Genomic DNA, 16,253 nt, shown 5'->3' with positions numbered 1-16,253 from the left:
CCCCGAGGTGGACTCACGTATATGGATGGGCTTTCGCGACGGACTTCGCGAGCGTTGCAAACAACAACACAACGCGCACGCTTATTCGGGAACGTTGCGAGAACGACTGATTACTCCGTGCTCTCGGCAGGCGAACTATTTCTCTTCGTCGCGCGGCGAGTTTCGCTGATAGTCTGCTGCGCTCGTCCTCGGCGACGTCGACGTCGCCGCCGTCCTCGTCGTCGTCGGTCGGCCGTGCGTCCACCTACGTTTACGGCCAACCAAGACGTAGCACGCCCCGTTACCGTTATCGGTGCGCGCGCAATGGTTCGATAAACGCGGAACGTCGATGGTCGGGGGTGGAAACGGACGGAGAGTGCCCCGCGAAGGAAAAAGAGAGCGAGAGGTACGGCGGGAGCGAGACGGAGCATGGAAGGGTGCGCTAAGAGCGGCCGAGGGAGAGGGCGAGAGAGCCCGCTGTGAGGGGGTGCATCGCGAAGGTGAGACGGAAAAGGGCGTCGGAGACGGAGACGGAGCGAAAGGGACGGAAGGACGCGAGACGGATCAGAGGATGGGGGCAAGGGTGGTGGACGTGATCGAGTAGGGCGAGAAGGAAGGGTAGTTCGCGTGTACCGCGGGCACACGATTGTGTGTATCCACCCAAACTTTTCTCCGACATAACTCACCCTCCCGCTCCCCCCTTTCCCTCCTGCCGGGGAAACCCAAGGGAGGACAGCTCGAGACTGCTGTCTTGAGTAGACCGGCGGAAAAGCTGGGTATACTACGCCACGACCGTTAGATACTTTTCAGGAGGGTCTCACCGACGACCCCGTGAACGTAGGTCGAGATTTTCTCGTGCCATGCCAGGAGAGCACGCGAGAAAATGAATGAAAACGGGAGACGGGAGACGCGCACTCGGCACACGGCGTAAATAAGCACGGACCGCGGGTAAATATTGAAACTCGCTGAAGCTCGTGCACGGAACGAAATGAATATCCCTTCTGTAAAACCGCGCGGGGATAAACAGTAATGGAGCATTCGGGGAGAAGGATGCCGAGACGAGGTCACGCACGGAATGCTTCCAATGAATGCTAAAGAAATTTCCAATCGGATTGCATCTGTCTTGATAGGATTTTCGATGTTTACCCGTTCTAACAAAATTTTGACAAAATCTTAACAAAATATTAATAAGAATATTATAACTGTGCGTTATTTGTATACTATATACTGGAAAAACGAAAAGAATTTATTTTCTGTTTTTATTTAATCAGAAGGGATGATTTTCTGTAAGAGATTTTGCTAGATAATCAGCGATTGTATAATTGAGTAAAGGATAAATTATCTGTTTATCTTAGAGAGATATTTAAATTAATTTTAATCTTCCTCTTCTTTTATAGTAAGAATGTCACGCAAAAAGTGCTTTTTAAGAACCATATAAATTTTTAGATAGACGTTAAAATATGTATATACATACATATATATATATATATATATATATATATATATATATATATATATATGCATATTGACCGATTTAAATATATCTTATACAAACCACGAGAGAAGCGCAAGAAAAACCACATTATCAGCCGCATGGAACTCGATAAAATGCAGTAAATTTCCTGTAATGAGCAACGTCGATAATAATACACGCGGACAATAGCTTGTCAGTTTTATTTTCCAAGCACATAATGCTATTAATTAAATTTCTTTGAACTTGTGCCACGTATGTATATTTGAATTGAGGATGAGATAATTAAAAAACTAAAAACAAACGAAATATTTAATATAAAAATGCTTCGAGGTCGCTTCAGCGGTTTTTGTGTAAAAATATATAAAATCTGTAAAAGCTAATCTATTCATAATGTATCGGAATTCATAACGTACGCGAGGAAGAAACGTCCGCATTACCGATGTATTGTATAAATGTGCAAATCTCTGACTATATTCCGAATTCTCAGATGCATTTTCTAATAGGAAATAATCTCGCGAGTCGAACAATTTTTCTCTGTTACACATACAATTTTCGAGGTATTCACTTACGACCTACAGATCATCCATTTTATGTGCTATTTCAGATCGCTATAAATTTTCTCAAGCCTGACAGTTAGATAAGTGAAATGACCGAATAATGCATCTCTCTCTCTCATAGTTAGGGCAATGCAGGTCGAGCCCTCCCTCGGGAGGGAGGGTGGAAATTTCACGTAACCTGCTTTTTCTTGGGAGCTGGAACAAGGTCAGCGTAGCGCAGCTTCGAAGGGCGGATGAATATGGGTGGTGACGCGGGCGGGCAGGTGGAAACGCGCACGTGTGCATAGGCCTGAGGACACACCACTCGTGGACACACAACTCGGACGTGTGCGCGACGACAGGCGACTTTACCGCGCAACGAGGTAGCGCGTAATAATATCGCATTGTGTGTCGCGCTCGTGAATATCCGAGACCGTTGGGGAAGGTCGCGTTCGTCCGCCGTTTCCCGTTCGCCGCGTGGATAAGCATAAATCGGAAATTAATTCCTTTCATTCTACAATCGCAAAGATTCAGTACCGAGACGAGTCTATTTTAATTTTCCCGTATCTTTGAATGCTAAAATTTGCCACGTATATTTTTGAAACACATTTTATTTTATTAGTATTTTTTGCAAATTTTTTGTATTTACGAAATCAATGAAAGAAAATATATTTACATAATTTGTAAATAGTTTTAGTTTATTAATATTAGAATTAGCAAATTAACATATTTTAGAACAACTAAAGCAGTCAAAATAACTGATTTGTAATTTTTTAAAATTGTTCAAATTTATAGGGCGCATTTTCTGAGATTTTTCATGATTTGTGTTGCAATATGTAAATGATTAAATTGATCAATTTAAATATATTTTTTTCCATTAGATACATATAAAACTTAAATAGTAGAAATATATATACTTATATAAATAGTAGAGATAATTATAATTATAATTATAATTTAATAAATTATAATTTCAAAATGCAATTTAATAATAAAATTTCTCAAGCGTTAAATGGCAGAAATTAGATTAACGCTTCCTTATAGAAATGTGTATGCTTTCTCAATTTAGTGACGATCAATAGCGAGGATTCATTATAAAGGTCCATTTCTAACCGCTGAAGAACAAGATGGCGTAGTTGGATGCTAAGTACGTATTAAAAGATGAATCTCCGACCATATGAGGATTGCAAGCTGCGAGCGCGGATATCGATTTGTTCTTAGGTTTAAAGTATTTCGGATAGAACAATTATTTTCTCTTGCGTTGAGAATTAGAACTATTATTTATCGTGTGTCACACTCTCTATACAACATTTCGGTACCTATATAATTTTATATTCAGCTGTATTCGTATAAAGAAACGTTTAATGTTTCACCGATAAATGAATTCTTTTCATGTCGACATATAATCTGAATAATAAAAAGAAGATTTAAAGATTCATGTATAGGCTTGTGTACTTCATCGAATTTACGCATCTTTGGAAACGTAATTCGGTGTGCATGTATTTAATTAATTTGCAAATACACATAGTTTGAGTCGAGGTTTGAGTACTCGAGTACCACAATATCCGTCATGGATATTGAAATACGCGGAATGTTTCGTATATTAAATTCCATCAAGAAATCAGCATTGTAAAGTAAACGTCAAGAATTGCGACCTGCATATAAAGCTGCATTAACCTGAAACACAGAGAGAGCACGTGTACGGCACAGGAAGGGATATAAAAACCTATATGAGGGACCTCCTCCTCCCGGAATTGAGAAAATAGATTTCCGCGAGAAGAAGAAACCGCCGAGATCTCTCGGCTTTAAGGGATTTCCCTAGTCACATGACCCGAAATGGATCCTCGGCGATATTCCATTCCTGAATTATGGAACGACGATTTCAGGTTGTATGCATCCCATTAATGTCGAAGCAGGAGGATTTCAGATATAATATGCGACAATATTGATTCTAACGCACGCGAAACAGCAATTTCGATTAAATAATTTACGTTTGAGCTACCTATTTTTCTCCGTCTCGACTTGATGTCTAAATGAAAGAAGAATTTACGTTTACGACAAATTAATTCCAAACATAACAAAAAAATGAATATAATAAGTATATCTTACATTTTTACAATATATTTTAACAAATAATTGATCAAGAATTAAATCATGTCTCTTTTCAGAGCTGTCGACAAAACACTTTCTCGAGAATCGTTTCAGTTGAGTACTACGTAGTAGTAAAATCTATATATGATCGGACACGATATAATCGATTGAGTATAAAATGTATATATTTAGTTTATATTCTCCGGAAAAATATATATACCTTTCCAGTCTACCATTATTGCATTATTTTAAATACGAAAAGTTTGTATTGTCACGGTAGGATAAAAAGATTTTATTTATAAAACGTGTGTCAAAATGATAGATTGCTTCAACGCGTCTCAGCACCATCTGGAAGGCTTATTTTGTGAAAAGAATTTATACATCTTTATATCTTGCTGATGATGTTCACAAGGAATATCAAAATATTTAGTGTGACAGAAATATAACATTCGTTTTTTAGTTATAGATTTCATAAAAATCTTTTAGAATGGTTTTCTTGGTTAAACAAAAGTAAAGCCCTGAATAAAAGTCTCTAAACGACCTACTTGTATTTACCTTACTACTGCTCGCAATTTTTTATAATTAATCGACCGTGCAGGAGCGATCTCGTTATCCCTCTTCTGTCGAGATGTCCGAACGCAGCCGTGAAAAAAGGCACGTAACGTGTAAAATCAGCGGCGGGCGTCGCTCCGGAACGGATAATGGAGCGTGACGAACCTCTGATTGCCGCTCTGAGGAGAGAACGCTCGTCATTGGACGCTGATAAAAAAAGTAGCAGGTGTCAGCCGACGGCGCGGCAGCCGTTGCAAAAGCGATCTAAAAATATAATGTTCACTCGCGTCGCGTTGGCGTAAAATCGCGGCTCGTTCACGCGGCATGTCCATCGATGTGACCCCGATATGTAGTCGCGATGTTCGTCGACTCTGAAAAAAAAGAGCGCATCGCCTTTTGTTGTCCACGGTAAAGTGGTAATAAGCGGCGCGAGACATTCGAGAGACGAGAGTAGATATTACTTTCAAAGACTGGACGTGTAGCGGATACGCGACATGTAAGAACGTTTTAATATAACGTTTAAATGTGAAATAAAATAAACATAGTATATATATATGTAAATATACATATTTCTCAAATTAAGGAAAACGCCGTTAAACGATCAGAATTGGATCTTGGTTGTCTAATAATATTATTCGCGTGAATTTTACGTGCACTTCTTCGCCTTGGCAAACCACGCGCCGTTTTTCGGACTTGAAACGCAGTCTCAACCAAAGCCAGAACAGCAAAATCACACAATTAAATTGATAATCAATTTAATCACACTAACACACATTTTTTAGGAAATTAGAAATAAACAATATGAGAAATATGGTAGAGAAGTATACTTGTTTATTAAATAATTTAACACGAACACCTTGTTACGGCTTTGTGCCTTTTCTTTGTATGTTTGATTTTTAATCATTTGAGCCTTTTTCTAGATTATTTTATTTATTAATTTTTTATTTAACATATGGAAAAAAGATTAGGGATAACGAATTATATAGTTAAAAATGTTGCTTTAAACAATTCTGCCGATTGAATTAATCGGCATGCCTCAGTGGTCGAATTGGTTGAGACACCCGTTACGGAATGAGGAAGATTCAGGTTCGAATCTTGGTTGGGGTGTTATTTTTCGCAACATATCCGATATATTCCGTATCCTATCCTATGTATCCCATATTTCTCGTATTGTTTATTTCTAATTTTTTTTCAAATGTGTGTTAATGTGATTAAATTGGTTATCAATTTAATTATATATATATTCTGTTCTGGCTTTGATTGAGACTACGTTTCAAGTCCGAAAGTAACGGTAATTTGTCAAGGCGAAGAATTGCATGTATAATTCACACGAATACTATTATTGGGCAACCAAGGTCCAGTCCTGACCGTTTAACAGCGTTTTCTTTAATGTAATATTATATCTCACTTATTTATTGTTATATATTTCTCTTTTTATATTATTTTACATTAAAACGCTACTGTATAAGAAACCTTCTAATATATAAATTAATATTATAATTCAAATTATATAAAATTGATGTAATAAATTGAACTTCGGATTTTCAATCATTCTGTTTCTATAAAATAAATCTTTGTCTTTTATTATTCAAAATTGCAATTATAGTTTTTTAATTTTTCGAGAATATTAAAAATTATATGTGTATAGCTTCTATAAAATTTATTATCTCAAATTATTTTTTATTTTCTAATAGCATAAGAAAAGATAGGCTCTTCTCGCAAAGTAGCAACAAGAGATCTTTGTAGGTATGAATAATAAACAAAGTACTATGTTTGCATAGTGTCACGGTAGTGAGAAGTATAAGTGGGTGGTGAGACACTCAGAGCGTGAAGTGTTTCCTTTTGGATTATCAGTTCTAGAGAGTCTACTGAGCTGTGAAAGATAATGGAAATTCCGCCTGTTTTAGATATTCGTCTGTGAAGCGTTTTTTGTCTTTGATACTAAATTGTCCCGCGCGACACATGCAATTTTCTCAGCAATCTTGCAAAGTATTCTTAGAAAAGTTCTTCTCATTAAAATAGAAAAAAAAAACATTATAAAGAGACAAGAAGCGTATTAAAATAAAATACTCTTTTTCCCATCTTTCTATAGAAAGAATAAATATTATTTTAATGTTAACATATTATTGAGGGTAAATAATGTGTAAATTATATATAACAATATAACATATAGCAAGAGTACAATAATCGATATTACTTTAATTTAGTACCTATTTATTGTACGTTGGATAAAAAAAAATATATCGTAAAAAGGTGCTTTCATGGACGTTTAAAGTTGACAAAGCTGCAGCGTTACATCTCTGACAAGTGATGACGTGGATAGAGGCTACAGACAGCACACGAAGGACATCATCCCCTTTAGAAGGGCTGCAGACAGACAAACCCTCCAGGCTCCCTTTTCCCCACCTACTGCCGTACCCATTGCCATAGCAACCCCTTGCATTCAGCGCAGCTAGGTTAACCAACCGATCTGCCCCTCGTGCCGTCCCCCTTCTCGTCGATGGAATATCTTTGTTGAAGAGAGCTTGCAGAGCGCTTCCACTCTCTTTTCCTCGCATTTTAATCCAGGCCGTAGCGCGAGCCTTAAGATTCAATAAATTTCAGTAAATTGGTGTGAAAGTTCCATCAGACGTTCCGCAACGAGGCCAAAATACTTTTTCTTTAGTATTTCTAGAAAATCTTCCATAATCGGTTTACAAATAGTTGTCGATCGGAATATTTAAATTTCTCGGAATTTTCAAGTAGAAATTACAGAAGATTATGTTTAACGTTCAGTGAAAGTATTTCGAGAGATTTCAATAATCTTACGGACACACATATCACTCGAGTTAACGATTCAAACGAATTCGTAGCAAATATAAACAGATTTAATGAGCTCTCAAGATCTTGGGGAATAATTTTATTCAGCAATGTTGATCAATATCTTTCAAAGATATATTGCGTACAATAAAAGATTTTAATATATATACTTACTTGCGTTAAAGATTATCCTTTTATTATTATCCTTTACTGTGTATAGAGACTACGACAAATGATTGTTTCCGGAAATGTTTCACTATCCGTTCTTGTAAATGGCTGAGAGGAGTCTGAGGACCTTAAAATATCCGCACAATTGAGCTATTTTCTGGACAAGAAAGAAAGCACAATTTCTATGAAAGGACAACTTCCCCGCACAATGGAATAAAGTGTATTAGCTCATTGCAGTAGCCGCGGTCCGTGAACTCGTCAGACAGTTCAACGGGCCGAATGATCACCTCGGTCGTTCCCGAAATCATTCTTTATTCGTTGTCTCGACTGTGTCGAATTCGACGCATCACGAAGGAGAATTCGCTCGTGACCCCGCGGCGGTTTGACCGTTTAGATTCACGACATCTCGTTCATTTATCAGTAATACGTCATAGCCGAGGTCGTATGGTGGTCCCGGTGATTCTACTTGGAGAAACTTGGATAAAAACCCGATTGAAAATCCGACAAGTCATAAGTCTTTCGTCTTGTGCCGGGGAAAGGGACATCGTTTTCCTGTAGAAAATGAAAATACTCGCGGTACTCGGTACGTTCGCGGTTTTAATCGCCGGTCAGGATACGAAAATCGTGGTGTTCCCGCCCACTTCCGGAAATGGCTCGTCTTTGGAGACGGAAAGTAAAATTGACCCGGCGCTTCAATCGGATATGACGCGATCAATCTTTGCGACCCTCGCACCGCCGCCGCCGCCGCCGCTACCGCAACCGCAGCCGCAGCCACAGCCGGCGATGCCCTGGGATTACTTTTTCCCCGGTAAAGATTTTTCTATTTTAGTTACTCCAAGAGAAAGAGACGGCGTCGTTTGATCACTTATCCTTTGTGCGAGGCTATAATCAAGCTCAACGCGTCGCGCTTCGGTCGTCGCATTAACATCTCAAAGCCGAGAAATCATTTTGAAATTGGAATGTGTCACTCGTACTGTTTTAAAGGAGGAAAAAATAATGCGCATTTAAACACAAGATTTGTTTGATAATTTCTTGGAAAATTGGGCTTACTTAAAAAAGGCAAATGTTGTACGATTGCGTAATTTTTATATATTATTGATATGAGTGATATGAGTAATGGTTATAAAGTAATTAAAAATGAAATAATTAAAAAAATAAGTATTTGATAACGTTGCAATAATATAATAATGTAATATAAATATGTGCATGGGTTTATGTTGCTTTATTCACACTTGCAGTGGTTCATCTACACGATACATATTGTTAATACTTTTCAAAAAAAATGTTTTAGTGCCTCAACGAGCGTTTCTGCATCACAGAAGCGAAAATATACCATATGGATACGAGTATGGCAATCCTGCATATCCAGTAACGCACTCGATAGGGCACTCCATCGGTCCAACATCGAAACAGCTTGTAATAGTCAGTTTCATCGGTCTCTTGCTACTTTTGGCGATTATACAGAATACGCTCAGCGCTGTTAAGCGGAAAGATACGATAATAGATCTATTATCATCCAGGCAAAAGCGGGACGTTTACGCTACGCATGATTTTCATTCCGTGGTACGTTATTTGGTGATGTCGTTAAGTTAAAGGGGATCCTTTCAATAATAAATTTCTAATTAAAATTGCATTATATTTAAACTTGTAAGAAATTAATAAATTACATATATATATAGAAGTTTCTTTTCGAAGTTTTTGAATTTGAATTTCTCTGGTTTTGATATTTTTAAAAATTCAGATCATTGTGGAATCTATTAATCGCATGTTTAGAAGAAAGTTTTCTCAATTTAAAAATAAATTTGAAAAGTTATAAGTTAAATTTCAAGTTTTTTGTCACTCGTCTCAGCCGCGAATATAGCCGGGCAAGTTTGCTGGACACTTTTGGAAGCTTACTTACCGTGATGAAACATTTCGTTTCTGTTGGCTGAACAAAATTGCTAGAATAAATCATGAATACCAGACTTCGCAGCAAAAATGTTTGTGTGCCAGTAGTAGATTAAGACTTTCAACGAACTTTTAGACCCCGGAAGAAGAAGAGATACTTAACAGCGATGCCAGAGTACGATGCATACAGAGGACGATCTGTCTTGAAAATCGCAAGCTCTTTAGAGATTTGGGCGCACCTGGTGAAATGCTGGCAAAATACTTGACGTAGGTTTTACTGTTATTATTTTTAACAATGCATTTTGTATTAAAATTACGCTGGAAGCTTAATATAAAGATAAAAAAATTACTGAAGAAAGAAAAGAAATACCGGATAAATTTTTCGCAGTCACAGAATTGCATTCAATGATAAAAACAAAATTGTAATAAAATTTACATATCTGATGTTCATACAATAACTATAGTTTCGATTGAGTTTAAATTCAACTAAATATGAATTTAATTCGCGTTAAAAATTAGCACTATGATTTTTCACAGGAAAGACATAGAGAAATCGTTCAAGTTATCCTCGGGTTGGGATCGACTCGTGAGAGATGCAGGTGCAGCGGGGATTCGAGGCGAGAACTGTGATGTACTTTATAGAGATTGCGAGATTCCCGTAACGAAGAAGATACATAAAAAAAACGTCCTAACAAACATAAAAGGTCACGATAATTTTAATTCAACTCGTTAATATTTCAGAAGTTATGAAACGCTTTATTTATACTTTTGCCTCGTGACAAACGTGAATCAAATTATGTGTACTTATCTGCTATTTTAAATAAATCGAGAAATTATTAATATCTCAAAATTAGTATTTGTTTCCAGAAAACAGGAACATAACATTGACATTAATTAACTGATGTATACACGTAACGATATACTCTTTCCGATATATTGTGTTGCCGTATTAATCAAAATTATAAATAAATGGACTGGGTAAATAAAATAGCCGGTGATATTAATGACTTTTTAATTTTAATTACAATATGCTGCGTTGCATTGTTCTTTATCTGCTACAAACATCGACATCTAGCTTGAACTATTTTAGATAGTGTCGCTATGGGACACACTTCATTTGCACACTCACACACACACACACACACTCTCTCTCTCTCATCATCGGAATTATAAGAAAATATCAAATATCGCGAACAAAATGGAGACATCGATCGCGTCTTCGGCATTTTGTATGTTGGCCTGTTTTCTTGTCCTCCTTCTTCCATAAGTATTCGCCCCTTCCTGTCAGCTAATTATACAATAACGCTCCCAATATTATCATTAACATTAAGGCATAATATGCTTATAAGTTTTGTATCTCAATTTATGTGTCACATGGTACGCTAATGTGTCATAACACGCTGAACGCGTAAACTTACACTTAAATAGACGTGAGATCTGTCGATGATAGTCCAAAACTGCGCCCCAAAATTCTACTTCAAATCGAGGATTTATTAAGAACAGTTTTCCGAAACGTGAGATAACATGCTACGTGGGTGAAGCTATCGTTCCAAAAATCAAGGTAGAAAAGACTCTTACTAGAAGATATCCAGAGAAGATCCTTGCGACCTTTTAAAATAGATTAGAGAAGAAATTAAATTATTTAAATAGGATGCTTATACATAAGCATCAAAATTGCATTAATTTAGAAAGACCAAAACCCATGGCCTGAAATGTCTTGACGATAATCTGACTAAAATCAGTAGTCGTATGGTCATGACGATGATAGCCGAGTCGATTAGAATTCTTAATTGCTCACAAATTCTTTTATGAAACTTTGGATGTCTCCTCAGAGATCGATCTGAATCCCTCATTACGGTCTTATTGTCTCACGCTCGGAATCCATCCGAATCAGTAATTTACTTTGTTAGCTTACTCTGTTCGCCCAATCATTTCTATATTTTATTTAGAAATTGATGGAGTGGAATTTTGGAATGCAACGGAGCTATCTTGTAACGGAGTAAATTTTAACGCATGCGTTAAAATTTACAACTTTCCAAAGAGAAGAGGTAAAAAAAACGTGCAACGCAAAAGTGCATGCGTTCGCCGGGAAAATTTGCCTGAAAAAAATTTTTATTTAATATATATTTTATTAAATATCATCAAAAGGATAATGAACTATAATAATCTGCAAAATTTTATATTCTTGTTTAACGCATGCGTTATAATTAATATAACATGTTAATGGAGTGATAACGCGTTGGAAAGGTAACGCGTGTCTTATCGTGTCTCGTAAACGCGTCTTAAAATCACCGACATCATATTAAGCAAATGATGCGCTTAGCCAATTAATTTTTACATACCTCTTTTGTATATCTACCTAATCACTAATGCGCAGTGTGTAAACCGATTCGGTGCGACTCAATATTTCTCGATTATGTATTTTATAGAAACCGTTTTTCTCGTTTAAGAACAGGCATCCCTGGTTAAAAAGTAGACCTGATTTAAAAGAGGAAATATCTTTGACTGTATAATCATAGACTGTCAGTTACCTCCACTTTTCCTATCTTCACAATATACTCTCGTTTAAGAGGAGGATTTCCCGGTTAAAAGGGACAATAAGATTATTAAAAAAAGAAATTATTTGTATGAGGAAGTACCCTTCTGAAGATACTCCCGGCTATAGAAACTAAAGTTGCCAATCGACTGGCTCTCACCAAAAATCGATTTAGCATGTGCTGGTGAGTAAATCATTTGAGCTAGCAACAGCAACAGCACACGAATACACGTCGCACATATTGCTATATCCCTAAAGAGACAGATTTCCATCGACGTACGTCTTATTCGAAAAAAATGCGTGGAAATCATTTAAATTATATTGTAGTAATAATCTTTATCATAAACATGTGTTGGTCTATAATCATGCAATATAAAGTTTTCAAATAAATTGCGAACGCTTGCATGATATGATCAGCATTTTATGTGTTTGTATGTGTAATTTAAAATACACATCTTTCTTTCCATTGCTCTGTCAAGCAGTGACTGATACTACAGCAATAAAGACGGAATTTTTGTAATTTAAAATTTTGCTCGAAATAACGAGTCAAATGTCACGAGTAAAGGTGCAATCCTACGTAAAGGAAAAAGCGGAACGCAAAAGAAGCATAGTGGGAGGTAACCAATCAGAATGTTTCTCCAAAAGCGTATCTGTTCTGATTTTAAATGACCGGGTTTTCCATGCACCAGAAAAGACAGAAATACGTAAATATTAAAAGAAACTAAAGTTATAAAACTAAAGCTAACTAGCAATAAAGGCAAATTTTGCTTAAATAGAAAAAGGTACAAGACTCTATGATATAAAACACAGATAATAATAAAAAGACCGATTACTCGCCAATTGGACCTTAGTTAGCTTTAGTTTGATTTTGGATTAATTTTATAAGTCATTTAGTATAAAATTGAATTACTACCTATATTAGATTTCGCCTTTTCGTTTATCATTTTACGTATTCTACTTCAATTTCTCATTTTATTTTTATTTAAAATTTTTACATTTTATTTTTTTTTATATTTATAGTATATATAGGCTCGCTGCCTTAAAAACACAAGAGCAAAAAAACGTATGGTGAGACACTGCATTTACATGGGTAATCCGAAGCAGTCTTGTGGTAACCGACGATGAATTCCGTCCCTTTCCGCTCTTTCGTGCAAAGCCAGGTTTAGCCGGAATAATTAACACGTTGTCTGTCATCTGTGATCGGCATTATTGAAATTTTTTAAAATGTTTGTTTGAAAAATAATGCCGTTTAATATAAAATTTTGAATATATAAATAGCTAGATGTGTAAAGTATAAAAACACTGTAAAGTAAGAGGTGCGCAATTTAAGACATTACTTATATAAAGATATATAGTCTTATATATATATATATATATTTAATCATATTACATAATATTTTATCATATGCTTATAATAATGAAAATTCTACTGTGATGTACACAAGCCACAGTAGAATTTTGATAAAACATAAAATTTGCTAGGCAGACAACGTGTTAATTTATGCTCAATGAATATCGGGTCATTTACAATACAAATATACCTGAAATTAACACCTGCTTTCTTTCAACCATTATGTACTAATGTTCTGAAAAAATTTGTCAAAAAAATAATATGATCAACATTTATAGTGTGACAACTGCTGTAATAATTTGTCATCCAAGAATGATTTTTTTATTCATTAACTTTATTCATTAACATATTATAAATAACCCGACATTTGATCTGCGATACTGCTGATTAATAATTAATTAATCTGCACTGGTTGAGAAATAAGTAGTTAAAATATAGAAGTGGAGAAAACTACTATACTATTACTGTTTCATATTCAACCAAAAAATTGATTTGCGATATCGTTATATATGTTAAATTATCCAGAAATAATTTCGATTTTCCTCATGTAAATGTAACAGCTTGTAGCAACAGTTATAGCTCAGCGTAAAAAAATTTTATTAATTGAACTAAAACTGTTGAAATAAATAGATTTTTTTTTTATATAAGAGATTAGTTTTTATCCTGCTAAAAATGTATAAAGTTTTTCAGTAGCTTTTAATTGTGAAAAACTTTCTCTTGCAAAAAGCTTTAAACACCAAATAATTTTTTGTCAAAGAATTTAGATGAAATAAATCTTTAAATTCCCATTTGTTTAATTTATATTGTGTCTCGCCGTGTGTGTGTGTTCAACTTTCAAAAACTTGGAAATTTTTAGTTTGGTCCTTTTGTATACTTCGTCTTTTCATCATGCACTTTGTCTCTGTGGTCGTAAACGTCACTTTCGCCGTACTGTGTTGCGAGTCCATGTTTACATTGACAAAAAAATGCTCTCGTTAGTGCCTATCGATATTCGCGCGTAGTAATTTAAATTCCAGCCGAAAGCCATGCGTTATCATTGTCGTCGAAATTGATGGATCTTAAACTATGATTGTGGGGTGTTGATAAGAGAATGTCTGTTCTTTCACCGAGAAGTCCGAGAGTCGAATTGGGCGCATATATACTTTGGCTAAAGTTATACGTCGCACGAGTAGAACTTAGCCCGTCCTATTTGTGAGCTTTTTCACGAATGGAAAAAAGTAATTTACCGTTGGAAAATCATTAAGCGACGCTCCTCGAACTTTACTTCGAATAACGAGGAACGATTGTTTGTACGATTGTCCATGGGCACTACCCTGATAATTACGACTTTGACAACTTTGGAGCTACTGTCTACTGTGCATTTTCAGGAAAATGCCTGTATATAGGTCAGAAAGGCTCATATTGTTCACAAAAATACACACACATACCATCAATATAAATGTCAATTAAGTGTTTGAGTTTGGCTTCCGGATTGGTACTGCGTGAATTTTTCATATTATTCCGACGTTTCATGAATATTTCAGTTTAATTCGTCGTTACTATCGTATTATAAAGAGATATCGCTGTCTTCTGTAAGAAACGCATGGTTCAAGTCATACACGCTTGTCGCATTTTATATAATTTAGCACATGTAGACGATTTGGAGTTTTTAGAGTCTTCAATTGATGATGAATATCCTGATCCAAAAGCAGCGATTATAAATACTGAAAATACATTGGTCAATAACGCTATCGCTATCGGAAAAATTTCCTTTCTCCCACTTTTTCCTTCAAAATTGACGAAACCGCGAGTTGCAACGCTCGTCACGCTAAAAATGGACAATCGTTGCGCGGTAGTCATGTCGTGGGGGGGGGGGGGGGATCAACCGTTTTAACACTTTCGGTGTTTTATCAATTGGGCTCATATCGCGTAGCCTTCGTTCCGCGTTACTAAATTACTCTCTCGAGTTCATAATGATGCCCTAAGTACATTTCATACTTCTTTTTATTCCACGGGGAAATTGACAGACCCGCCTGCCTGATGAAGCTCTCGCGTTGAAATGTTTTACGATGCGCCTAATATACTGAGAACGACGACGGACCGAATGTCGGCGAGGCGGATGCTGAATGGATCCGTGCTTCTTGGCCAACTCGCTGAATTGCAGATGCATGTCGTCGTTTGATGAAGGACAGATCGAAGATCGGCACACCCGGCACATATACCAGAGCGGTAAAGCGCGGATGTGCTTCAGCCCCTGAATGTACCTCGCTACCAGAAGAACACTGGCGAATACTAAGGTGGGTGTAAAGAACTTCGACCCTGATGCCGCCCATCGCATGTCAGACTCAACCACAGACTTCCGATCGATTGTAATCCGATACCGAAGCTCTCGCAACGACTTTGAATGTCGTGTTGCGGTTACTATATATATATGATTGACACATACATATATGTATACCGTGCGAAGCCCATGTATCTCTCTTTCTATTTTAAATTTCTCGATAAAAAAAAAGACATTGTTCCATATTCCTGTAGCGTAGTGTAGTGACGTTGCGACTGTCGCGAGAGAAATATCTTTCAAACATTGACGATCGACCACATTAATTTTTTTCTTTCTGTTTTAAATGATATAACTCTTTCCGACTAATTAAAAACTGAATTTTTATCAGCTATTTTAAATTTTAGAAAAATTTACTAATTTTTTCCCATTTGCGAAATACACAAAAAAATTCGGAGATAAGTTTCTTTAAATATTAACTTTCTTATAAAATAAAATATCTTTTCGATGACTCATATTTACAAAATAAATGACCAAAAATCGTAAATGACAAAAATAAGTTTGATATCTTTGTTAGGAATTAAAATTTCATATAAAATAAATAATTAATTTGTGATTTTGAC

General features: G+C 36.2%; 1 protein-coding gene across 1 annotated transcript; it reads left to right on the top strand.

Annotated features, from left to right (window-relative positions):
* The first annotated feature begins 6,875 nt into the window (after positions 1–6,875).
* On the top strand, positions 6,876–10,645 carry LOC139809680 (uncharacterized). Its single transcript, XM_071772759.1, has 4 exons — positions 6,876–8,407; positions 8,891–9,162; positions 9,623–9,753; positions 10,024–10,645. Exons 1-4 carry the CDS (start codon positions 8,161–8,163, stop codon positions 10,217–10,219), a joined length of 846 nt encoding a protein of 281 aa, XP_071628860.1. The 5' UTR covers positions 6,876–8,160; the 3' UTR covers positions 10,220–10,645.
* The last annotated feature ends 5,608 nt before the right edge of the window (positions 10,646–16,253 follow it).

The sequence above is a fragment of the Temnothorax longispinosus genome, chromosome 3, assembly GCF_030848805.1.
Source record: "Temnothorax longispinosus isolate EJ_2023e chromosome 3, Tlon_JGU_v1, whole genome shotgun sequence".
In the NCBI taxonomy this organism is placed as follows: domain Eukaryota; kingdom Metazoa; phylum Arthropoda; class Insecta; order Hymenoptera; family Formicidae; genus Temnothorax; species Temnothorax longispinosus.
The sequence above is the reverse complement of the archived record's forward strand: the minus strand, read 5'-3'. Positions and strand labels throughout refer to the sequence as shown.

What these genes read in the sequence shown, in the direction of transcription:
- LOC139809680 (XM_071772759.1), top strand. Translation starts at nt 8,161, where the DNA reads ATGAAAATACTCGCGGTACTCGGTACGTTCGCGGTTTTAATCGCCGGT. An exon ending in CTGGGATTACTTTTTCCCCG is followed by an intron (nt 8,408 to 8,890) that starts GTAAAGATTTTT and finishes AAAATGTTTTAG; the next exon opens with TGCCTCAACGAGCGTTTCTG. An exon ending in CGCATGATTTTCATTCCGTG is followed by an intron (nt 9,163 to 9,622) that starts GTACGTTATTTG and finishes ACGAACTTTTAG; the next exon opens with ACCCCGGAAGAAGAAGAGAT.